This window comes from Natator depressus, chromosome 4, assembly GCF_965152275.1.
Source record: "Natator depressus isolate rNatDep1 chromosome 4, rNatDep2.hap1, whole genome shotgun sequence".
In the NCBI taxonomy this organism is placed as follows: domain Eukaryota; kingdom Metazoa; phylum Chordata; order Testudines; family Cheloniidae; genus Natator; species Natator depressus.
Genome location: NC_134237.1, coordinates 53,362,509 through 53,387,342, shown reverse-complemented (window position 1 = coordinate 53,387,342; position 24,834 = coordinate 53,362,509). Strand labels below are relative to the sequence as shown.

General features: G+C 41.7%; 1 protein-coding gene across 1 annotated transcript in view; it reads right to left on the bottom strand.

Moving 5' to 3' along the window:
- Window positions 1-23,325, bottom strand: part of USP38 (ubiquitin specific peptidase 38) — a 28,745-nt gene extending 5,420 nt beyond the window's left edge. Inside the window, exons 1-9 of the mRNA XM_074950921.1 lie at window positions 22,567-23,325; window positions 20,693-20,828; window positions 12,959-13,088; window positions 12,598-12,699; window positions 11,568-11,726; window positions 8,894-9,087; window positions 8,029-8,122; window positions 4,390-4,496; window positions 1,456-2,818 (exon numbers count right to left, since the gene is read on the bottom strand). Coding sequence (XP_074807022.1) covers window positions 1,456-2,818; window positions 4,390-4,496; window positions 8,029-8,122; window positions 8,894-9,087; window positions 11,568-11,726; window positions 12,598-12,699; window positions 12,959-13,088; window positions 20,693-20,828; window positions 22,567-23,251 — 2,970 coding nt within the window. The 5' untranslated portion in view covers window positions 23,252-23,325. The remainder of the gene's footprint in view (window positions 1-1,455; window positions 2,819-4,389; window positions 4,497-8,028; window positions 8,123-8,893; window positions 9,088-11,567; window positions 11,727-12,597; window positions 12,700-12,958; window positions 13,089-20,692; window positions 20,829-22,566) is intronic.
- Window positions 23,326-24,834: the final 1,509 nt, after the last annotated feature.

Genomic DNA, 24,834 nt, shown 5'->3' with positions numbered 1-24,834 from the left:
GGTCTGTTTTGTCGGAGTTAAAACTATTGCCTATCCTTAATGTTATAAACATTAAGAAAGCAAACTGCTTAATTTTGTCATCCTGCTTCTGGGGCTGGCGGTTGAACTGGATCGAATACGAAAAATACATGAACGGGAGTGGGCAAAGGCCTTGTCCATCTACTGTGGCTAGTACTTAGTTTTGGGACCCACCTTTGCTCCCATTATTTTATGGGGCTCTATTCGTAACCTGCTATGATTAAGGGCTTTTTTCCCTTTTTTCTGATGGGCTAGAGAAGGACATGGAATTATAATTCAAAATGGATAAATACTTGCCGTTAGCCTCCTACTAATTTTCTTTCTTCCAAATGTAATTGTTTGTCTGGTACAGCTAGGAACCCAGACTAGAACAGTGGGCCTGTATTGCCAGAAGCTTTTAAAATATGTCTATGCAAGTCATACAAGAAAATATCAAGATTTCCATTTTACCTACATATTGTTACTATGCACATTAACTTAATATTCAATAAGTACCCGTTATAGATTTACAGTCAGTGAAATTTTATTTTTTCCTCACTGCTGTGAAACAAATTAAAGGAGAGAGAAAGGTAAACAGATTGATGGAAGACAGGACAATCTTGATTCAAAAGTGTCACAGCTGCCTGAGATATAGTTGGTAAGACATTTAGAAGCTATATTCTACTCCTCTGTGCTTACTGAGCAGACAACAATCAGCATGTAAAAAACAGACTGTCAATTTGTGGTAATGCTTTACCACACAAAGTTTTAAAAATAGCGAGCCAAGAATAGGTTACAACATAAGCCCATAATTCTCTTCAGCACCTGGAGGTACCATAATAGTTCTTCACAGTGAGGGCTAGTGGGACTTTTCTAATTTCAGTTTAGGTTTAGTAAACAGAATTACACTAAAATAATTTAGCCCACTGTCAAAAGGATATAAATAATAAAAACCTTACTGTACTATACAAATAATCAGTGAACCCCAAAACGCAGGGGTTCTGAAATGCTCATAGCATGGACCATATTTATGGTATCACAAATATTTCCCTAACTTTTCTACATAATATATTTTTAGCTTCTTTTAATGCAATTTAGCAGGTAGCAATAAAAAAAACCCAGTACTGTTTGATCATCCAATCCTGGATTGATTACTAGTGGTCAAAGGACAGTTTGAGAACCTCTGCCCTAGAAATACAGAAGGAGGTTAAAACATGCGAGTTCTTCCTATAAACATATTTCACATAATGCTGTGTACTGGTAAATTTGATTAAAATTTTACTATGTAATCCAACAGTTACTAGCGTAAGGGCAGCAGGATTTATGAGCTACAAGATTTTGAGATTAATCCCCAGAATGTTTAGAAGTAACCATTTTAGAAACCGCAAGCAAGTTGATCCACATTTTCCAGTCCTCAGGGGACTGTCACTCTTCACATTAGTTATGTTTTCATCTTACCTGTAAATACAGTTTATTATCTTTTGTAATAGCATCCATAAGCTCTTTCTGAAGAGGAGGGTCTCCATTCACCCAGAGTCCATTTGCTGAACTGGCATTGAAACCACTACTACAATTCTGTTTTTTGTATAACAGCACATAAGCAGTGTCCTTTGGAAACCTACTGGTAATTTTCTGGACAGAATGAAATGAGGTAAATGTCACTCTGCTGTCATTAAATAGAAACCACTCTTTTGACATCTCATTAGCGTCCAGGTCATTTTCTATAACTGCATGGGAAATCTCCCCTGCCAACAAGCTGCTGTGGGAAGCTAAAGCCATAGTTTTTGATTGATGGCACAGCCCTAAGGAAGGCCCTGAACCAGTGATATTTCTGGCATAAGAATAATAATGCCCACTTTCAGAGGATATACCAGAGTGCACCACAACAGAACTTAATACATAGGGTACCAATTCTGGGCAGCACACTTCTTCAGCACCCGAAGGCTTCAGTTTTTTAGCAAGATTCTCTCCAGTGTCAGAGAATTCAACATCCACAGACCAGCCCCTTGATACTACACCTAAAGAGGATGCAGTTCTTTTGACCGGTAATTCCAAAATAAGTGGTAGAGACACATTGTCCAGGATTTTGCGCCTTATATGACACTTTGGATCATATGAAAATCTGAGGAGAGTGAGAATGAGGTATTCAGGTTCCTCCACGATTTGCATAATTTTCTCTGCGTTCTGTAGAGAGGCACATTTTTCACAATAATACTTGTTGTCTCCATTTAGAATCTCAGGTGCCAGAAAATAATTCAGTAAGTCAGTAACTGAGGGAGTACTTTCACTTACTGGCTTCTGAGACACATTCTTACTATCTTGAACTTTGTACAGATCAGAATCTGTAATATTCTCAGAGCTCAACTCAGCAGGAAGAAGGTCTTTCAGAATTCCCTCATTCATAACTGTTTCACAGCCATCACTTACTGCCAGAGATGTATCAAGTGCTGATTCTTCAACAGGACTGGATGCTACAATACTAGTTTGCACCATGCAGTCATCTTTCACTTCAGAAGAATGTGTTATGCTTTGCATGTCAACATTTTCCAATGAAGTGGGAGGACAAAATGCCAGCGATAGATCCGTGAAGGGTTCTTCTTTTTGAGAAGTACTTTTGCAGTTCAAACAGCATATACTGGTCTGTAGTTTCCCTCCAAACATTCTCTCTATCAATGTTCTTTCTTCACCTCCTGTGCAAGGTGCCTCAGTAAACACTTGTGCCTTGTTGGCAGTTTCCTGTGCCAAGGACTCGTCACTCATCATAGTCTCAGATGGCTTTGCTGAAGACAAAGCTTTCAAGGTTCTCTCTTCTTCATGCAGTCTGGAAAAAAAAAATCCAACAGATGCACTGTTTCCAAATATATTTCTGAACGTCATTTTATACAGCTCTTAAGTTTTTTTTTTCCATCTATACTAAACAATGTACAGTAGAATAAAAAGCTTGGCTAGATGTTGCTTAAATTATGAACTTTTCTGTCAATATTTTACATATTAACTTAAAACTCAAATGTCAATGCCACCAGAAAAGCAAACAGATTATGCCTATTACAGCACAACTCTACGCAGATAGTTTTGGATGAGAATTAGAATATTAAAGAATGTACTCATGTCACCGAATACTAAATCAAGAGACATGCTAATCAAAAGACAGGGGATGTTGTGAAGGCCAAGACCATAACATGGTTCAAAAAAGAACTAGATAAATTTATGAAGGATAGGTCCATCAATGGCTATTAGCCAGGATGGGCAGGAATGGTGTCCCTAGCCACTGTTTGCCAGAAGCTGGGAATGAGCGACAGGGGATGGATCACTTGATGATAACCTGTTCTGTTCATTCCCTCTGGGGCACCTGACACTGGCCACTGTCGGAAGACAGGATACTGGTCTGACCCAGTAGGGCCATTCTTTGATATATATATTAAAATAAATAAATAGCATTTCTGATTGAATGACCCTGATTGAATGACTTCTGATTCAGTAAGAAAGCTAAAAAATGTATTATTTATAGTGCCATATGGCATGCATAGCATTTTTATGGCTATAAAATTTATCCCATTCCCAAGGAACTTAAAGTTAGAATGAAAATGCAAATAAGAAAAAAAAAAAAAAAAGAGGAGACACATGGAGGGCCATAGGTGGTCCTTTGGGGACACTACTGCACACCTGGAACAGTTTCCCACAAAGTGAGAGGCAAGAGCTGGTTTCATCATAGCTTAAGTATCTCTGCTTGATTCAGAGGAGAGATCTGAATCCACAACACCTACCTCTCAGATGAGTACTTAATCACCAGTGTACAGATCTGTTCTCTCTCTCTTTTTGGCCCAATGAGCATTCAAGTGTAAGCTTCCACAGGAAACAGAGGCCCACCCAAGAATAGTCTTATCCTTGAGGTCAGGGTGCTCACCTGGCAGTGAGGAGATCAGAGTTCAAATCTCTTTTCCAGAGTGGGGACTCAAACCTGGATCTCCCACATACCAAATGAGTGTCCCAACTACTGGTCTAAAAGACGGAATGGATGGAAACGTACACGTTTGCTGGCCCTGAAAAACTTTCCCTGGGCCAAAACTATTAGGCCAAATTCACAAATAGTTGTGAGTCAACCATAACTGTATTTTTTTTTTTGAGGGGGAGGGGGGAAATCTGTCTGAAAAATTTCACCCACCTCTAGTCACAACATCTATGAGGTAGGTAGGTATCCAGATTTACAATGGATACACTGAGGCATAAAAGTTAAGCGGTACACACATCACGCATCACTTAAGTAGCGGAGTCAGGAATAGGACCCAGAAATCTTGACTCCCAATCTTGCACTGTAACAATCAGATGACCACTCAATTAAAATTAAGCATTCTACAAGCCTAAAGATTATCATTAACTTAATCATTACTGTACCTGTCTAGCAGAAACCTGAGATATTCTGAGCAGTCTTGCTGGGATCTAGGAGTAAACCACGGTGGCCTGGAAGCCTCAAAGAAAATCCGAGGCGCATATGCCTCCCTCTGTCGGCAGTAATAATAAAACAATAAACCGATATATACAAGTCTTACTAAATAACTTGGCTAAATTGTCTCATCACCTTTTTGATATCTGAACTTCGACTCATTTTAAAGGACTTGAAGAATATTTAACATATGGAACACAGCATTTCTTTGAAAAAGAACTAGAACTGTCAAGTGACTAAAAAAATTAATTGCACAATTAATCACACTGTCAATAATAGAATGCCATTTATTTAAAACAGTTTGGGATATTTTCTACATTTTCAAATATATTTATTTCAATTGCAACAGAATACAGAGTGTACAGTGCTCATTTTATATTACTGATTACAAATATTTGCACTGTAAAAAATTCTCTTCAATTCACTTCATACAAGGACTGTACTGCAATCTCTTTATCATGAAAGTTGAACTTACAAATGTAGAATTATGTACAAAAATTGCATTCAAAAATAAAACAATGTAAAACTTCAGAGCCTACAAGACCATTCAGTCCTACTTTTTGTTCAGCCAGTTGCTAAGACAACCAAGTTTGTTTACATGTGCAGGAGATAACGTCGCCCACTTCTTGTTTACAGTATCAGTTGAATGTGAGAACAAGCGTTCACATGGTACTGTTGTAGCCGGCGTCGCAAGATATTTATGTGCGAAATGCACTAAAGATGCATATGTTCCTTCATGCTTTAACCACCATTCCCAAGGACATGCATCCATGCTGATAACGGGTTCTGCTCAATAACCATCCACAGCAATGCAAGCTGCTGCATGTTCATTTTCATCACCTAAGTCAGATGCCACCAGTAGAAGGTTGATTTTCTTGTGGTGATTCGGGTTCTGTAGTTTCCACATCAATGTTCTCTTTTAAGACTTCTGAAAACATGCTCTACACTTCAGATTCTTAAATCTTGGGTCGAGTGCTGTAGCTATCTTTAGAAATCTCACATTGGTACCTTCTTTGCGTTTAGTGAAATCTGCAGTGAAAGTGTTCTTAAAACAAACATGTGCTGGGTCATCATCCGAGACAGCTATAACATGAAATATATGGCAGAATGAGGGTAAAACAGAGTAGGAGACATAATTCTCCCCCAACAAGTTCAATCACAAATTTAACGAACGCATCATTTTTTTAACGAGCGTCAGACTGGAAGCGTGTTCTCTGGAATCGTGGCGAAAGCATAAATGGGCATATGAATGTTTAGCATAATTGGCATGTAAATACCTTGCAATGCTGGCTACAAAAGTGCTATGCGAACGCCTCTTCTCACTTTCAGGTGACATTGTAAATAAGAAGCAGGCAGCTCCGTAAATGTAAACAAGCTTGTTTGTCTTAGCAATTGGCTGAACAATAGGTAGGACTGAGTGGACTTGTAGGCTCTAAAGTTTTACATTGTTTTGTTTGAGTGCAGTTATGGAAAACATTTGTAAGTTGCACTTACACGATAAAGATAAAAGAGGTTACATGATAATGTAGTTGCACTACAGCAGTGTTTTTCAAAGTTTGGGTTGTGACCTAGTGCTGGGTCGCAGCATGTAAGACACTTGGTCGCCTTGCTCAGTGACCCAGTGGCTCTGGTCAGCACTGCCAACCGGGACGTTAAAAGTCCCGTTGGCGGTGCTGCCCAGCTAAGGCAGGCTAGTGTCTACCCGCTCCAACATTGTGCTGCACCCTGGAAGCGGCCAGCAGCGGGTCCAACTTCTAGGCAGGGGGCCCACGGGGCTCCACGTTCTGCCCCCACCAGGAGCACTGGCTCCACACACCCATTGGCCGGATCCCAGGACAATGGGAGCTGGGGGAGGGGTAATGGGAGTGCCTGCGGGCGAGAGCCACACAGAGCCACTTGCGTACCTCAGCCTAGGAGCCAGACTTGCTGCTGGCCGCTTCTGGGGTGCAGCACGCTCTGCGGTGCCAGGACAGGCAGGAAGCCTGCCTCTGGAGCCTGACTGTGCCACTGCCTGGGAGCCACCGAAGGTAAGTCTGCGCCCCAATCCCCTGCCCTGAGCTCCCCCAACCCAGAACCTCTTCCTGCACCTCAAACATCTCATCTCAAGCCCCACCCTAGAGCCATGATTCCCTGCCGCACCCCAACCCCCTGCCCCAGCCCTGAGCCCCCTCCAAACCCAGAGCCCCTCCTGCAACCCAACCCCCTCATCCCCGGCTCCACCCCAGGGCCCACACCCCCTGCCCTGACCCCCTCCCCACAGACCAGAGCCTCCTCCCACACTCTGAATCCCTCATTCCTGCCCCCCTTCCCAGCCCTGACCCCTCCCATACCCCAAACCCCTCATCCCCAGCTCGATTGGGTCACCGGCATCAACAATTATCTTCAATTGGGTCCCCAGAAAAAAGTTTTGAAAACCACTGCACTATAGTACTTTTATGAGGTGAATTGAAAAATACTATTTCTTTTGTTTGCCATTTTTACAGTGCAAATATTTGTAATAAAAAATATAAAATGAGCACTGTCAACTTTGTATACTATTGTAATTGAAATCAGTACATTTGAAAATGTAGAAAAACATCCAAAATATTTAATAAGTTTCAATTGGTATTCTACTGTTTAACAGTGCGAATCAAACTGCAATTAATCGCAATTTTTTTTATCATGATTTTTAATTTTTTTTTAAAAAGATAATTGTGAGTTAACTGTGATTAATCGACAACCCTAAAAAGAACTAATTTTGTATAGTAGGGAAAGAGGCAAATAGTTCATGAATACTGCAGAACTGCCTTTAGTACAAAAATCAAAGTTCAATAGGCTCTTTATAGGTCCAAAAAAGTTACAGCTACTTATTTAACGTTCTACTGTTTGCACTTTGTGAAAAAACTATTGAATAAGACCAAAGAGAGTATACCTATGAGCCCTATATTTTAAGCTTTTCCCCATTAATAAATTTGCAGTACATTTCATCCATGCTTCAGGACAAAAAGACATGTTCCTCCTATCTTAATATTGCTTAAAGTAATGCGCTTTTAAAATTAAGTTTAACTATATAAGTGGCAGAAAGAAAATAGCTATTTTCTTCTCTCATATGTCGTTACTCTATTAGAAAAGTTATTTCCTGTAAAAAAAAATAAAAATAAAAAATTTTAAAATTCACCTGCAAGAAATTTTAAAGAAGATAATCACAAATTTGCATTGCACCAAATTTTACCTATGCAAGCTACATTATTCAGTTTGAATGTTTAACATTATTTAGGGTCTATTTTTAAGGTTACAGTTTCTTAAGATATACCTTCTTAAGCCTCATCTCACCTCAAAAAGATTGCCACAATGAAATTTCCCTGACTGAGGAAAAGAACATATGGGCTTCTTTGAGCATATCAATAATATTTGTTCATTTGGTGGCACTGGGTACTAAGAGATCGAGGTAATTTACACTCATTCTCCTCCCAGGTCTCAGCATCACATCTATATTTCAAGACAACCCTGATCTCTCCCAATCCAATTACCACCTCTGCACCATCAAGCCTTGTCAGTCTTGAGTATTACAGCTAGTCTTAAAAAAGCAGATGAAGTTGACCAACACATACCTGAGTATGAGCCAAAAATGCAAAGAGATGCTGTAATTTTCTCATTAGTGAATTGCACCCATTTAGATTCAAAGATAATACATGTCTCCTGAAACTGCATGGACAAAGACAAGAATTGGTTTCCATATTAGACTTTTTAAAAATGACAGCAACAAAGTCTCATGCATGCAAGGAGGATGGAGTTAATTTGACAAAAAAGGGCAAAATGTATACCATCTGGTTTAATGCTCAGTGGTTGTTTCTCTAAGAATTTTGTTTTATAAACAGAAAAAAAAAAGACAACTCTAGAACAAGAGCTGACCTCTTGCAAAACTCTTTAAATAAAAAAAGTTTAAGAATGGAGGAGCACACCAAAAACATTAAAGCAGACAAAGTATTATAGTTAGTCTCAACATTTAATAGAGTACCACAATTAACTTCAACCCTGCAGGTGGAAAAAAAAAAAAAAAAAAAAGACTTCTCTTGGGCCTGAAGCTTGAATGCAATATTGCAGCCCTAACCCAATTTTAGATACTGAGGAAACTGACAAGTACCAACTAAATTGCTACTAAACAGGGTACGTCACTACAATTTGATACTAACACTTCTCTCAAATGAACATAAAATATGTAACTTACTTTTATGACCACCAAAATTTTAGACTGGCAGAACTGTATTTTAACACTCTTTCCTAGATGTTCTCAGTCAGTACACTATTAGCATTTAAATGCAGGGAACTCCTATAAGGCTTTATTAGGAAACATGTAGCACAGGACAGTTTTAATCATTTTGCCTTTCACAAAGTGTAATGTGGATTAATTTGTAATAGACACAGTTTTTTTAAAAGGCCAATGGAATATCAAGGATTAAAAGGCTTTACACTTACTCTGTGGCCATAAAAAGTGCCTGAATAACACTGTTCATGTAACATGTATTTCCTAGGTTAACTAGACCCGTTTTCCCAGTTTCAGATTTTCCAGAAAGTCTAGACAAACAAGACGGCAACGAACTGGATTGAGAAGTCCAAGCACTCTGATTGAGAATCAACTTAATCTTCTCTTCACTGGGTTTGGGCAATTCCTACAAGGGAGAAACATATTTAAACACCATTGGCAGTATGTTTATTTGTTTTCACAACACATAAAAGACTGTTGTTCCAGCAACAGTCTTCTATATATTCCCATTACCTGCCATTTTGCATTTCCTCCTCTGGCTCTGGTCCCTTGGTAGCCTAGAACATGCAGTCATGCAGTTTCCTTTGAAGAATTCAAAGGAATTCTTCACAATTGTTTGGCCAGTCAAAGGCTCATACTGAGTGGCATGGCCAACATAAACTCTTCCTGAAGGAGCATTCTGTCAACTCTAATGATACTGCAGGCCCATAGCTTTGGAGGTCACCTTTGATCTGTATGTTCCTGCTCTCTCTTTGCCACCAAAGACTGCCTCTTAAGTGTCATGTTAATAGCATAAGAACATCCTCTGTTCTGTTAAGTTAGAATCCCAGACTCAAATGAATGAAACTTAAAAAAAAAAACAAAAACAAAAACAAAAACAGCAGTCTTACACTTCAATGTTTATCTCAAAACAGGAAGGAATACGTCCATACATACTTATTTATTAATTGCAGAGCTGTCAATACAAATATCTGAAAGTGGTTTCTACCAACATACTTAAAATACATAATTTATATTATAGACTTTACATCAAAAACATGAAAGCACACAGAATTTTCAGTAAAGACTGCATAACACAACAATCTACCCACAGAAGCATCCAAATTGAAGTGTCTTAGACAAATGTCCACTGTATTCCTCCCCCCGCTTTTTTGCTAGCCAGAGATTAGTTAGCATATATTCCTCCTTTGTCCTACAATTAACCTCAAAGCTGAGAAAGACACTTCCCTCAGATCAGCAAAGAAACCTACATGAGTGAGGAACTTCCTCTCCTTTCACACTCATTCTTCCTCCATATTAAGTAGTTCCCTTTTTCTTCCACCAACAGTCACTGCTTTCCTGATCTCTTTAGGGCCTACTTAGTATTTCAACTCAATTCCGCATATTCAAGAGACAATGCCCTGTTGTTCATTCGCATTCTGTATCTTCCTGAGGACACTAGCAGATTGCAATGCTTCTTTTCAGTACCATGAGCAACCCAAATTGAGTAACTGGGTTAAACTGGATCGCAACAATGGCATTTCATCTGGTCGGGCAACACAAAAAACCTTACTTGGGCATGTCTGTCCCTCAGGGAAAAAATAATCAGCCAGCAGTATGTTTCACCATCTAACATACCAGAAGTGAATACAAACTGAGGCACGACTATGAAAGAGTGAAGTCTAAAGTAAAATAGCACACAATGCATATAAAAGAAAATAAATGAATTATAGTCAAAAGGGAAGCTAACCCCCATGTCCAGAGATTAGGCAATAAAAATGAGAATTTAAAAAGTTATCATTTCTTGCATATTTTAATTACTCTAGTCTCTTCAGCCTCCAGATAAACAGGCTTCACTCTCCCCCAACACCTGATCCCACTAAGTACTTTCAGCCAATCTTAATAGCAAAAATTGCTCAAATTAGACACTGGAGATTCCATCTGATAATTTAAAGTTGGGCAATCTGTTGATTTAGAACCAGCTTGCTGACTTTTGTTTAAATTTAAAGTCACTGTTTCTGTAAAGAAAAGTTTGAGAATGGCATGGAGATGGCACACTCAGCTCTTTGAGCAGTGTTGCTGAACTTAAACACCTTAATGGTAACTGTGAATGGTGCTAAGTGAGCTCTGGAGGCAGAGCAGTTCCTCTCTCCCACCTGCAGGATAATCCATTTAAACATGCAGCATCAACACCGTGGGAAAAGTGTTTACACTACGAAAGAGAAAGGATTCAATGGAATCATAGGCTCAACCTAGATTTCCTTCTAATAAAATAAATTAGAAATAGGCATATCTAATTGGCGTTTCCTATCCCCTGCGAGTGCAGGATGCAGTCCCCATAAGAGACAACATATCAGATACCTGATTTAAAAAAAAACAACAAAACAAAAACAAAAACAAAACAAAAACAACCACCACCAAAACACCTATCCATTCTGTTTTGAAGGACAACTGTCTGTGTGTGCTGGAGATGGGGCTGTATTAGAGCGGTATGATAAAGAGCAGCACTGTAGACTTAAGACTCCCAGTTTTGGGGCTTTTCCATATGAGCTTGCAATGAGATGCTCAACATTGACATTGGAACAAGAGTGTATAGAGGTGGTTAAGTGAAACAGAAGGAATTAAATAAGCAGATAAAGATTTTCAAAAATTGGAGTTAAAAAATAACCTGAAGTTTAACACCTTTGTCTTAATTACTTCACATCTTGCTAACCACTGCGGCCATTTTTATTTTAAAAAATCATCATCACACAATGCTCAAGATAGAATTTTCCTTGTACAAGCGCATCTGCAGGTCATATACTAATGATTAATTACTTTCATATTTACTAGTGCTCTACAATCAATACTTAACTCTATTAGATCAAAAGGTTTCATATCTCAGAGAAAGCATTCCCATTACGATACCTTAACAGCTTCCAGAATAGGTTCATAGAGTTCTGGAAATCCCGAATAATGATACATCATACAGTGTATCAACTCAGTCAGCTGCACTAAGAAAGTTGTACTGGAAGGCAAGCCATTGCTTTTAAAGGAGTGAACCAAGTTGACCACATGTGGAACAAGCTACATACACAAAAGAAAAGAAAATGAGTTACAACAATTGCAGCTCCTATTTTGGATCTTCAAGAAAAGAACTTTTACTATTTAATGCATTAGACAGCTGGAAAATATTGACCAGAAAAAATATAAAGTATCCCAACCCACTCAACATTTTAAAACAGTATTGTTTATTCTTCAGTCTCCTCTTAAGCACATTTGTTTCAAGTTTTGAAGCTTTAAAAGCAGGCGTTCTGGAGCATCTCCACATTGTAGGTAATCATTTTAGCAATAAAAAAAGATACATCTTTAGGCTATATTTTAAAATGTTATTTCTTGGATGAATACTTTATCTAATGATCTTAAGGGTATTATTTTTTTACACGGTCATTCTTATTCAGGTTTTCCACCTATATGTATCCTACATCTCAATCATTTTAGTAATGGGCGTTTTTACTACTTTTTTAGTCTGGTGCTGCTATCCATGGTCAGTCAAGGATGATATAACTGAAAGTAAAGTCTGGAACCCCCCTCCCCACCCCCTTCTTCCTTCAACATTACTGTTTGCCAATCACTTGAGTCCAAATTCTGCCCCAAGTTTAATCGGTCATACTACTAAAAAAAAAAAGGTGACAAAGGAGTAGCTAAAAACAGAGTTTGGCCTGCAGATTCTTTATGCACATGCCAGTAAAAACCTTACATGAATCACAGATTGAGTTTTCAGGGTCAGAAGTTATAAAACCTGTTTACTTGTGAACAGAATAAATTTGGTCCAGAAGCACTGAAATAAACATGAAACCCTAATCACGAATTTTACAGTCACTTCCACATAGAACCACACCATAAATATTACATGTGGCCCACTTTAACAAAAGACTCACACAATTTAACAACTTACCACGTGAAAAGCCTCTGGAGAATGCTGAAAACTAAGCAACATGTGAGAAAGGACAGCCAGAGCACCAGGCCTCACAAGAGGAAACCAAAGTCGGTTAAAAACCTTAAATAAAACAAGTCAGACATTTAGTTGAGCAAGTCTAAAAAAGACGACGACTCAAAATAAGCAGAAATAACTTCCAGGATTTACAAAGAATATTTTGAATAAAACAGGTTTGCTATGCTACAACCAACGTCTACAAGAGACATTTATACTCTACTACACTGGGTATAAAGACATAATATATTGTGGCACAAAGAATGCTCTGCAGCTGCACAGAAATTTAAACAAATCCCCATCACAACATTATCATCCCACATACCAGTTCTATCTTAAGTAGAGTAACATCGATGAGAATAGTGAATTTCTGGACTGCAGCTAGTCCTTTCAGCAATGCAATCACCCATGTCTCCACATGCTGGGCCAGGGGCCAGGACAGCCAGTCTATCATTCTGAAGGGTGAAGCAAAAGGACAAACACACATTAAAGGATATTTCAACTGTTTTTCTGATCTCAGGTATTCTACATACATTTATATTACTTATTTAATCACACCATTTACACAGGGGTCTAAATGAAGCAAGCTGGGGCAGGGGGTGGGGGTTAAAAAAAAGCCCAGATCAATTGAAACACAACTCCCTATTTAGCTACATAAGGAACTATGCATTGTTAAAATAGGCACATTAAATTGTAATTTGACATCTAATTATGAATATAGTTTTTGCAAAAAACATTCCTGTTAGCATAATGATCTCAGTCAGTTTGTGGCTGAAGTTCACTTTAAGAGCTAAAAGAAAGCAAACTGATTATACGGGGGGAAACCATTCTCTTCCAACTTATTACTGAGGCTATGTCTACACTTATGAGACACTTACTACACAAAGAGTTCAGGCACTATACACGTAGCTACATGGTGCAATGGAAAACAGGCTGTGCCATACTTGCCACTGTACTGGGTAGCTACATACTGCAGGGAAAGACTCCGGCGGGGGAGGCAGGGGGAGCAGCAGGATATTACACTGCTAAAAATGGCAGTGTAGACATGGGAGGCACAGCTTGGGTACACAGAGAGCCCAAGTAGAGTATATACTCTGGGGATTTAGGAGTGTGGGACACTCCACTTGCCAAAGCTCACTGTCTACACTGTTATTTATACCCACGCAAGCTGGGCGTGCGGCATCTGTACTCTACACACTGCCACGAGTGTAGATGTACCCTAAAACCACACCAGAATTGCACCCATGTTGAAGTAAGTTTCTAAATTAATAGGTAGCCCTTGTGACCTCATGTGCTTCTGAATTACAGGAAACCAGATTCCCTCTAAGTAGGAAAAGAATGGGAAAACTGAGGATGGCTGCACACTCCTACAACAGAAAGTAAAATAAATGTCATAAAAACAGTGTTCTTTGCAGCCTTACATCAGCTATATGCTGCCTGTGTGCTAATATGTCTTACCAGGTTCAGTCACATAAATGGTGGAGAATCATAGAATATCAGGGTTGGAAGGGACCTCAGGAGGTCATCTAGTCCAACCCCCTGCTCAAAGCAGGGCCAATCCCCAACTAAATCATCCCAGCCAGGGCTTTCTCAAGCCTGATCTTAAACTTCTAAGGAAGGAGATTCCATCATCTCCCTAGGTAACGCACTCCAGTGTTTCACCACCCTCCTAGCGAAGAAGTTTTTCCTAATATCCAACCTAAACCTCCCCCACTGCAACTTGAGACCATTACTCCTCGTTCTGTCATCTGCTACCACCGAAAACAGTCTAGATCCATCCTCTTCGGAACCCCCTTTCAGGTAGTTGAAAGCAGCTATCAAATCCCCCCTCATTCTTCTCTTACGTAGACTAAACAAGCCCAGTTCCCTTAGCCTCTCCTCATAAGTCATATGTTTCAGTCCCCTCACCATTTTTGTTGCCCTCCGCTGGACGTTTTCCAATTTTCCCACATCCTTCTTGTAGAGTGGGGCCCAAAACTGGACACAGTACTCCAGATCAGGCCTCACCAATGTTGAATAGAGGGGAACGATCACGTCCCTCGATCTGCTGGCAATGCCCTTACTTATACATCCCAAAATGCCTTTGGCCTTCTTGGCAACAAGGGCACACTGTTGACTCATATTCAGCTTCTCGTCCACTCTAACCCCTAGGTCCTTTTCTGCAGAACTGCTGCCTAGCCATTCAGTCCCTAGTCTGTAGCGGTGCATCGGATTCTTCCGTCCTAAGTGCAGGACTCTGCACTTGTCCTTGTTGAACCTCATCAGATTTCTTTTGGCCCAATCCTCTAATTTGTCTAGGTCCCTCTGTATCCTATCCCTACCCTCCAGCGGATCTACCTCTCCTCCCAGTTTAGTGTCATCTGCAAACTTGCTGAGGGTGCAGTCCACACCATCCCCCAGATCATTAATGAAGATATTGAACAAAACTGAGAGAAGACATGCAAAGGAGTTTTGCAGCATCTAGGTAGTGTGATAAAGATTAATGGAGTAATGAAAAAGTATGTAAGTAACATATGTTTTTCTAAATCAAGGTCTTTTCTATAAAGGAATTGCGATTTAGGTTATTTTCACTGGAAATTAAGGATACAAAACATGGTGAGGACAGCTACACCGATTAAAATAACTATGGTCTAGGTTCATTACAATGCACTGCCTCCTGAAAGATTAAAATTCAAATCTTACACCCTGAGGAACCTTACTCTATGGTCACTAGAAGGAAAATAGATTTTTCTACTGCTCTTAAGCACCCTTCCCTCTGTCCAGATGGAAGATTGCTGCAACATGGGGGCAGTTTTTGTGGTGGGAAGAGCAGAGGAGAATGTTAAAGGCACACTTCCTCATTTTTCTCCTAATTTTTTTTCTTAGATGGCTTAGCTGTAATATGGATTTGGCCCCCTAATGAAAAGCAATTTTGCTGTTGCAATCATTCATTGTCAACAAGCAGGTTAACTTCATAGGCTTCCTCTGTATTAGAGCTACATTTGACAACATATTCCAAACCAGTCAGAACGTATTTTACATAGGGTGCTGTACAGTGGTTAAGGCTTTACGCTAGCCCTGCTCTAGATACTATGAGCTTTCAAATACTAAGAAACAAATCACGTATGGTTCAAAATGTAATTTTAATATTTACAGATATTCTCCCAGTTTGCCAACCAAACACTGCAGAGTTGTTAGTGCACAAGAACATGGAGTCATACAGTAAAGCAATAATTTTAGAATAGGTATCCCATACTCTCAACAATAGTACAGCCAGTGACGTAGTACTTTTTACAACAGAGGACCAAACACACCTGTCAAGAATGGTGTAGCCCAGGGATCTCAAAGTCAAATCACCATGAGGGCATGAGGACTAGCACATTGGCCCAAGGGCCGCATCACTGACACCCGCCCACACTCCACCCCTTCCATGAGGCCCCGCCCTTTCCACCCCTTCCCCGCCCCCAATCCAACCTCTTCCCCGAAGTCCCCACTCCAACTCCACCCCCTCCCTGCCCCTATTCCAACCCCTTCCCCAAATCCCTGCCCCTGCCCTGCATCCTCCCCCGAGCGCATGGCTCCCTGCTCCTCCCCCCTGGAAAGTACTAAATGCTGCCAAACAGCCTGGAGGTAGGCAGAGGAGCAGGGATGCAGCGTGCTGGGGAGTGGGGGAGGGGAGGGGAGCTTTGGCGGCCTGCAGAAAATAACCCTGCGGGCCGGCCGCGTGTTTGAGACCCCTGGTCTAGCCAATATTTAGTCCTGCCATGCATGCAGGGGACTGGACTAGATGACCCCTTGATGTCCCTTCCAGTCCTACTATTCTATATTAGATCAGTTATAATAAACTAAAACTAGATCCTGTACTATAAGTGTAGAAAGAAAAAGTCAAATTATAACAGACCTTAACTAACAACACCTACCATTTAATTTATAAGCCATTTCCAAGGGTTTACACAGTAATTATAAAAAGTCACATCTGGCTGAAGTTTAGTGTCCAAGGCATCAGAAGTTAGTTCAGATACCTTAACACCTGAAAACTGGCTGCAGCACACACAGTATGCTGTTCATAAAGTTTATAAACATGCACTGAAAGGGCAAAGTGTATGCTCTTAGGCACTACAGATAAAAAGGATGATTTAAGCATATATCGCCCAGCTCTTTTACTTCCCTCTTTCCTGGAGGGCTTGCCATCTGTGCGGAACAGAAGTGACAGAGCCTGAAACCTGAGCTTCAGCTCTCCCAGCCTGCAGTTGAGGACAAAGACAATATTGAGGCTATTTGTATGGGGTCCAACTTACTACCTACACACCCTACTCTACAGCACTCTAAGAGCTTCTCTATGCTAGAAATGCTACAACAGCAAAGAACTCTTCCATTGACCTAGTGTGATCTATGCTAGGGGTTAGGTTGAATTAATTACATCACTTGGGGTGAATTTTTAACAACCCTGAGTGATGTAGTTAAACTGACCTAATTTTCTAGCGTAGACCAGACTTAAGTTTCCTTTAAAATAAAGAACTCCATCAGCATTACCACATTAACGATATTGCTCATCAGTAAATATAGTTCAGAGATGTCTCTGTATAGTCACATTTTTTGTGACAGGCTTCCTCCATGCTACTTAAATAAAAAAGCCTGCTTGAAAGTAGGCATTTCAGACTTGCCCTAATAGGCTCCCAGGCAAACGTCAAAGCTGAGGTCTGGTAAACAAAGACAGATGTTAGGACCAATTTTAAGCTATTTAACCTGTTCTGTTGTTAAGGTTCACACCCGTACCCACCTAAAGAAGTAGAAGCTGGGAGATGATAGGTATGTCTGGTATGAGAAACAAGGATGATGTAATGTTACTCTTCCTCTGACCAAGATAAGTCAGCCTCAGCAGCTCCTCAGTGCATCTGGTGTCTCATTTTCGAGACCCTAAGGATCTTGTCTTGTTTTTAAGATGAACAGATCTCCCCACACATACACCCTGCTTCAGAGGAGAAATCCTTCAATCCAGCTCTATGGCCTCAACTGTGAAGCCAGAAGGCTTCAGCCAAGAACAACACTGCCCAAGCAGGGGTGTCATAAGTATCATAGCATGCACAGAAAGCAGATTTGGACACCATATTTCCCTCTGCAACAGTACCATTCACAATTTTTTTTTTATTCACACCAGGATGACAGCATAAAAATGGGAGGCATTCAGCCCCCAAACTGATACCAAACCATTAAGGCTTAGAAGTTGGTGACAAGTCCCCATAGTAGCTGAATTCCGCAAAATTCAACTTTTTCCACATCCTTTCCTACAGGGAAGATACTGTCATGTTTACAGCCCTTGACCTTCTCTCTAGCCAAGGATCCATAAGTAGGGAGGTCAAAACAATGCTAGACCCCTTGCTGAGGTACGCCTTGCTGATACAGGCACTCAGCCTTCTTTGAGCACACTGGAGCTGATGCTGGGAACAGCTACATGTCCTGGGATAGGTCTAGTAATCCTCAACAGGAGAGTAATTTCCCCTTTATTATTGATTTCTATGGTGTCAAAGAAGCAACGAGACTTCTCCTACATTGCTAATCTCCAGCTCCAAAGATTCTGCCATGTGTCCCAAACGTTCACAGAACTCTGCATTATCTGGTGGTGATAAAAATGAGGCAGCAACACTGTCCTTAGACACGGAGTACTTTTCAATAGCGTTCTGATATTCAGAAGAAGATTTCTCTAGATCAGTCACTACACCTCTTCCCCCTTTAAAGTCAGAGAAGATATCAAATGCTGGCTAAAGGTGTGGAAGAGGAAGAGAAGCCAGTGCTGGTTGGGGGTAACAAGGGAGAGAAACAGAAAGGAGACTATAGAAAAAGAAGAGGCAGAGGGGGAAGAGCAGCAGGGTTAGAAGTTCTCTTGAAAAAGTGTCTAGATACATAGCTAATCACCTAAAGGAATGAACTGAGGCAGCCCTTTAGCAGCATGAACATTTGGTGCCTATTCCACAAGTCAGAATATACAAAGACAATTCTCAAGGTATTACTACACCATCACATTGTGTTCAAACATTGCAAGCATTGCTGAAACAGGTGACCCTAACAGATGTAATACCTAGGCATAATATGCAAGTTATAATCACCTAGCACATTGTTGGAAAACTATTAGTGCTCCTAAAGAAGCTTCTTATTTTAACTTATTTCCTAGCTTTCAGTTTTAGACTGGACACATTCTTTTTATTTGAAAGTTACTTGCTGTTTACAAGCACAGCAGAAGTGCAGTCAGGTTCTTTTAAAAACCTGAAATCAGCACACTGGCTCCCAAGGAGTAAAAGTTTAATATACCATATATACTCGTTCATAAGCAGAATTTTTTTAGTTAAAAAAAGGAAGCACCAGAGAAGGGAGTTAGCTTATGAATGGATATAGAAAGGGAGAGGTGGGACACAGCCCCTCCCCCAAACAGAGGGAGCAAGGAGAGGCAGCACAGCCAGAAGAGAAGAGGCAGGGCCAGAGTCTCTCCTCTTCTGGCCGCCCCACCCCAGCAGGCTGCGGCCAGGCCAGAGACATCCTCCGCTGGCCCTTCCCCAGGTAAGGTGGGGTCATGTGGGGGGTGGGTCACAGGGGTTACTCCCTGACCCCCAGCTTCTCCCCCCCCCCCCCCCCCAAAAAAAATTTCCCCACCAGTTGCTGTCCCGGCCTATCAGGGTAAGCAGGTGGTGCACCGGGACACTTTGTTTACTTAGGTTTATCTCCATGCCTGCGGACACTTGAGGTAAACAAACAATCCCGGCCCACCAGCAGCTTATCATGATGGCCCAGGAGCCAAAGTTCACTGACCCCTGAACTATAGGTTGGCTTATGAATTGGTCATAAAAATTTTCCATTTTTACTTATCCATCTTGAGGGGTGGGGGTCGGCTTATAAATGAATCAGCTTATGATCGAGTATATACGATATATATCACATGAAATCTAAGTTCCCAAACAAAAGTAAATCAATCCCTGAAACCTAATTTCCTCATAATGAAGCCAATTAAGCCAATATTAATCTGATTCCTCCAAATAGCACCCAATTAAATTTATGGTTAAAGATATAGCCAAAGAAACCAGAAGGACTGAAAATAATTAAAATGAAGATAAGTATCAAATTCAAGTGTTTTCAGAAATACAGCCCTTCACATTAACCCTCACAGCTAAAATAAGAAGGATTTTAGACATGCCCATAATTCAGTGTCTTTCTATTCTATTCACTCTCCATAACAAGAGCTGCCGGGTTAGACCTTGTGAAAGAACACATTCAGAGGACTATTTTCTTACAAGAGCTGACGAAGCCCTTCTGTAGTTCTGGCAGTTATCAAGATCACAATTTACATTTCTGTAACTACTAACCAAGTCTGCAATTCAGTAACATGGCAGGTTGACATTTATAGTCCTGAGGATCCCCACTGCTTAAACTGGTGACAAGAAACCTGGTTGGCAAATGATTCATGACATCCTTCCTTCCTCCCTCCATTGCTACAATACCCAGTTAACCCCAGCTACACAGTATTTGGAGACTTTAAGAGGAGGAGGCCAGGAGCAGCCCACTTAAAATCTTCAAGAATTTTCAAACAGGATATCACATTGGAAGTCAATTAACTCATCCTCCAAACTGTCTGTCCTTCTCAAAAGGGGACAGGCCACAGATGGGAATGGGAAAGAGAAAGCAGCAATGCATCTAAAAGAGCCAATCTGCTACTACATAAGAGGCTGAATCCAAGAAAATGAAGCCTGTGCCCCGTGAGGTTTCCAGGTTTAGCTTCTTGCCCCTAAATCTAAAAGGAACGCAGCAAGCTTCCTCTCATAATTTCTAGCTGACATTTCACCCTCCTCTTGATTTTGCCATGGCGAAGTATGATCAGGCCACATTAGTGAATAAGGCAACAACATTTCACTGAAAATTTGATAGTGACATATCTGTGGCATTAGAAATACAAATTCATTTAAAGTTCCAGGTAGTGCAACATAGGATTCATAGATTCTCAGTTTAGATTTTTATGGAATTTAAGTGGCAAATAACTTTACAAAAGGCATGAATTAGAAAAAGGGGTATCCCCCTTTTCAATGAGAAACAGTACCTGCAGAGAGCTTGAGTCATACTTGCATCTTTTACATTTGGATCTGTGGTAAGGCTCCTGATGAGTACTGTAATCATCTGTAAAGGGATATGCTGCACAAGGCTTGCCAGTGCAACAGAAGGCTCAAATGAAGTATCTATAATAGTTGAACATGACATCTTGTAAGAAACAAAAACATGGACACAGCTATATTTTACTCTTATCCTAGGTAAGTGTTTCTGTAAACTGTTAAAATTGCTGCCATGCCCTGCACAAGTTACTTCAGTATGTATCAAGATAAAAATCAAATTGAAACTAATGTTTGAGTGGAGGAAACACTGACCCTGTGAGAATATTTATTCATTTGCCTGATAGATATGTGCAGAAAATTGACATGTTGCTCAATACATCATTACAGGCCTACTATATTTTGACAGGCTAAGACAATTGAATCATGCTCTTCAGTCCAAGAATAAGCCACAGAACTAGTTTAAATGAGGATTTGTTGCACCAGGTGTTAATAGTTAAGAGTCACGTTTAGCTGGTACTCTGCAATATGTTGCATCAGCACTTCTCTGGTGGCCACACCAGTTTCTGATATTTTAAGAGTCTGGTTTTTGCAATGTTCTAGAACTTCAAATTGCAAACACAACCTCTGCATGTGAGCCAATATGCAGGCTCATTAAAAAAGTACTGCATTAAGTTTATAGATTTTAAGGCCAGAGGAGACCATTATGATCATCTAGTCTGATTTCCTGCATAACACAAGTCATTGAACTTCACCCACTAATATATGACTCTGTGTATGTATAATACTTTGTGTACGTCAAGTTCTCTTTGATGAGCATTCGCAAAATGCTTTGAACAGCTTTATGACCTTAGCTAACAGAAACCTTCAGATAAACTAGGATTGAAGACATATCTTGAGATGAGTATTAACACTTTTCATCCTAAACTGACCTGGGAGAGGTAACAAATTGTTAAAAGTTAAGTCACTTAGCTGTTGTTTGTAAACTGTTTTTCAGCAATTACCCATAGTATTTAAAAAAAGACACCACAATGTACCAAGCCATATTGACCATAGTAACGTTACATTTCTAAGAGGGTGTATGTGTGCTAGGGAAAAGGAGTTTCCTTTTAAATTTTTGGGCAGAGGATGAGCACAAGCTTTTTACATTAGAGGTTGTCACTTGGACACAAGAGGGTAAGCATAAGCTCAGTGTCAGTAAGTGACCAAATCCCAAACACAGGCACATGTGGGCCCATGACTGTTTCTCCACATTCATTCTGCTGGTCACTTCATAAGAGATCCTCTTATTTCTCCCCCACCTCTGCTATGACCACCCACCCCGCAGACTCCATTATTCTAAGGCAGGCCACTTTCCATAGGCAATCTCTTCATTTTGATAAGTGGGTCCATTACTGTGGTACCCAGAGCTGGCAATGCATGATTTTGTCATGAATCATGATAATTACTATTTTCCTTAAAGTCTCCGCTCCTGGAGTCAAAGGGATGTGTGAGGACTTCTTCCTTTGTTCTTAAAGGAAAAGTAAGCTTCTAGTCCTCATTGCTTTGGAGAAAACTTAAAAATGTGACCCCAGTACACCTTAAAGACTCAAAAAGCAGAAGGTAAATAAACACCAAATCTATTATTTTTACATAATCTTATGATTTTAAAGCCACTCATGATTTTGGTGAGCCTGACTCATGATTTCTGAACATTTAGGGCTGGCAATACCAGGTATCCGAGGACTGCCGTGGCAGCACCAGGGAAAACCCAGCCTCCCTGTGGTGCCAGCGCTGAGCAAACAGATTGTGAGTGAGGACTTGCAATAACCATTGCAGTTTCGTAATGTGCCCGTGCCCCAATCCTCTTCCACAGCTCAGCTCTCACCTGTGGAGGAGATGACAGCAAAGAGCTCCTGCAGGGAAGACAACAGGGTGTCGGGCTCCGCTTTCCAGATACTGCGCAGGAGGCTGCTGACCTGGGTGACTTGGGAAACGTAGAGGCGCAGCTCGGGCTCCCGGCTGCCCTGGCTCTGGAAGTGGGCCATGCTGCGCACCAGCTGCTGGCAAAAGGCGAGCGAGAGCTTCCTGCCGCGGGGCAGGCACTGCGGGAAGTCTCCCAGCAGCTGGCACAGCCGGGCGCAGAGCGGGGGCGCAGGCCGCTCACACACCATCCGCAGCGCCTCTACCTGCAGCAACGCGAAGAGCTCCAGCACCGAGGGGCAGCTGATGATGAGGCGCAGCCCGGCCTGGACGTAGTCCAGGATGGCGGGGTCGCGGCTGCCCAGCCCCCCATAGCCGCGCTGAAGCAGCCCCAGCACCAGGCCGCGGTTGAAGAAGGCCTCGAACTCGTCCCGGTGGAAGCGGGCGTAGGCCTCCAGCACCTGCCGCCCCACCTGCCGCTGGAAGGGGTCGGGCCCCTGCAGGATGAGCCGGGTGCTGAGCGCGAACATGGCCCGGCACTGGGCCTGGCTCAACGGCGTCTCCGCCGACTCCACCACCCGCCGCACGATCACCCGCTTCACCGGCAGCGGGTGCGACGAGCTCACCAGCCCCTCCAGGATCTTGTCCATGACGGGCGCCGGGGCCGCATCGACCGGGCCCAGACTGCACCCGGGGCCGGCTGGCCGGCCGCCCGCCCCCCGAATCCCTCCCTAAGCCCCGGGGCAGCCGCTCCCTCCTGCCCCCCGCGCCCGGCGGCTGCTCGGCATCGGGCTCCCGGCTCGGAGGCCCTGACCCGGAAGCAGAGCAGCGCAGGCAGGAAGTCAGAGTGAAAAGGCCACAGGGGCCTAGCAACGCGCACGCGCCATCTTGCCTATGCGTGCGGCGTCATTGCCGCTGCGCTGCCCAATCACAGGGGACAGAGGTTGGGCGGGGTAGAAGCGAGGGTGGGGAGGTGGGAAGAGCGTGTAGGCGGGGCTGAGGCTGTTGGGGGAAGTCGCACGTGCCCTCGTCCATTGCTTGGGGCGGAGCCAGCACTCAGGTGCTGCTGGAGCAGTTGTGCAATGAAGTCACGGCAAAGGTGGCCAGCCTCACCCAGCCTGGGTTCTCTGCCCGGGTTCACAAATCGCTCGAGCCAACTGAGGCCAATGTATTATTTTGTAAAACTGCAACATTCCCGCCTCCCTTTAATTTTCCGGCAAAAAGTGGTGAAAGGCATTGATGTGGACGAAGCTCCACTGTCAAACACAGGCAGGAGAGAACCCAGGCAGAACAAAATCTACGAAAATGTTTGTTCAACAGTGGGAAATAATCCTGCCAGCTGTTGCACAACGCTGGGTGCTACATCACTAAAAGAACTTACAATTTTTAAGGAGGCAAAGAGTCCTGTGGTACCTTATAGACTAACAGACGTATTGGAGCATAAACTTTCGTGGGTGAATACCCACTTTGTCGGATTCACCCACGAAAGCTTATGCTCCAATACGTCTGTTAGTCTATAAGGTACCACAGGATTCTTTGCTGCTTTTACAGATCCAGACTAACACAGCTACCCCTTTGATACTTGAATTTTTAAGGACTATCTGATTTAGTTGTTGTTGTTGTTTTTGGTCTGTAAAGCATTAAGCCCATAACATCAATAGGAATGTAAAAATAAATGATGGTGACGGTGACATTACTTGTTTCAGAGTAGCAGCCTTGTTAGTCTGTATCCGCAAAAAGAACAGGAGTATTTGTGGCAGCTTAGAGACTAACAAATTTATTTGAGCGTAAGCTTTCGTGGGCTACAGCCCACTTCATTGGATGCATAGAATGGAACATATAGTAAGAAGATATATATATACACACATACAGAGAACGTGAAAAGGTGGAAATAGCCATACCAACGGTAAGAGGCTAATTAGTTAAGATGAGCTATTATCAGCAGGAGAAAAAAACTTTTGTAGTTATAATCAAGATGGCCCATTACTATTATTTTAGCGCACCAACCCACCTCCTAAATGAGATAGCGAGAATTTGATCCTACAAGAATTCTGCATAAAGTAGTGTAGAATTTATGGGCCCAATAAGCATAAAAAAACACAAATGATTTTTTACAATGTTTAAACCAATATTTTATGCCAGTTGGCTGAATCACCATTTATGCTAAGCCCACCACTAAATGATAAGCTGTTCCATAACTGCTTAATTCAAGCTGCCAAGTGTTAAAACAATC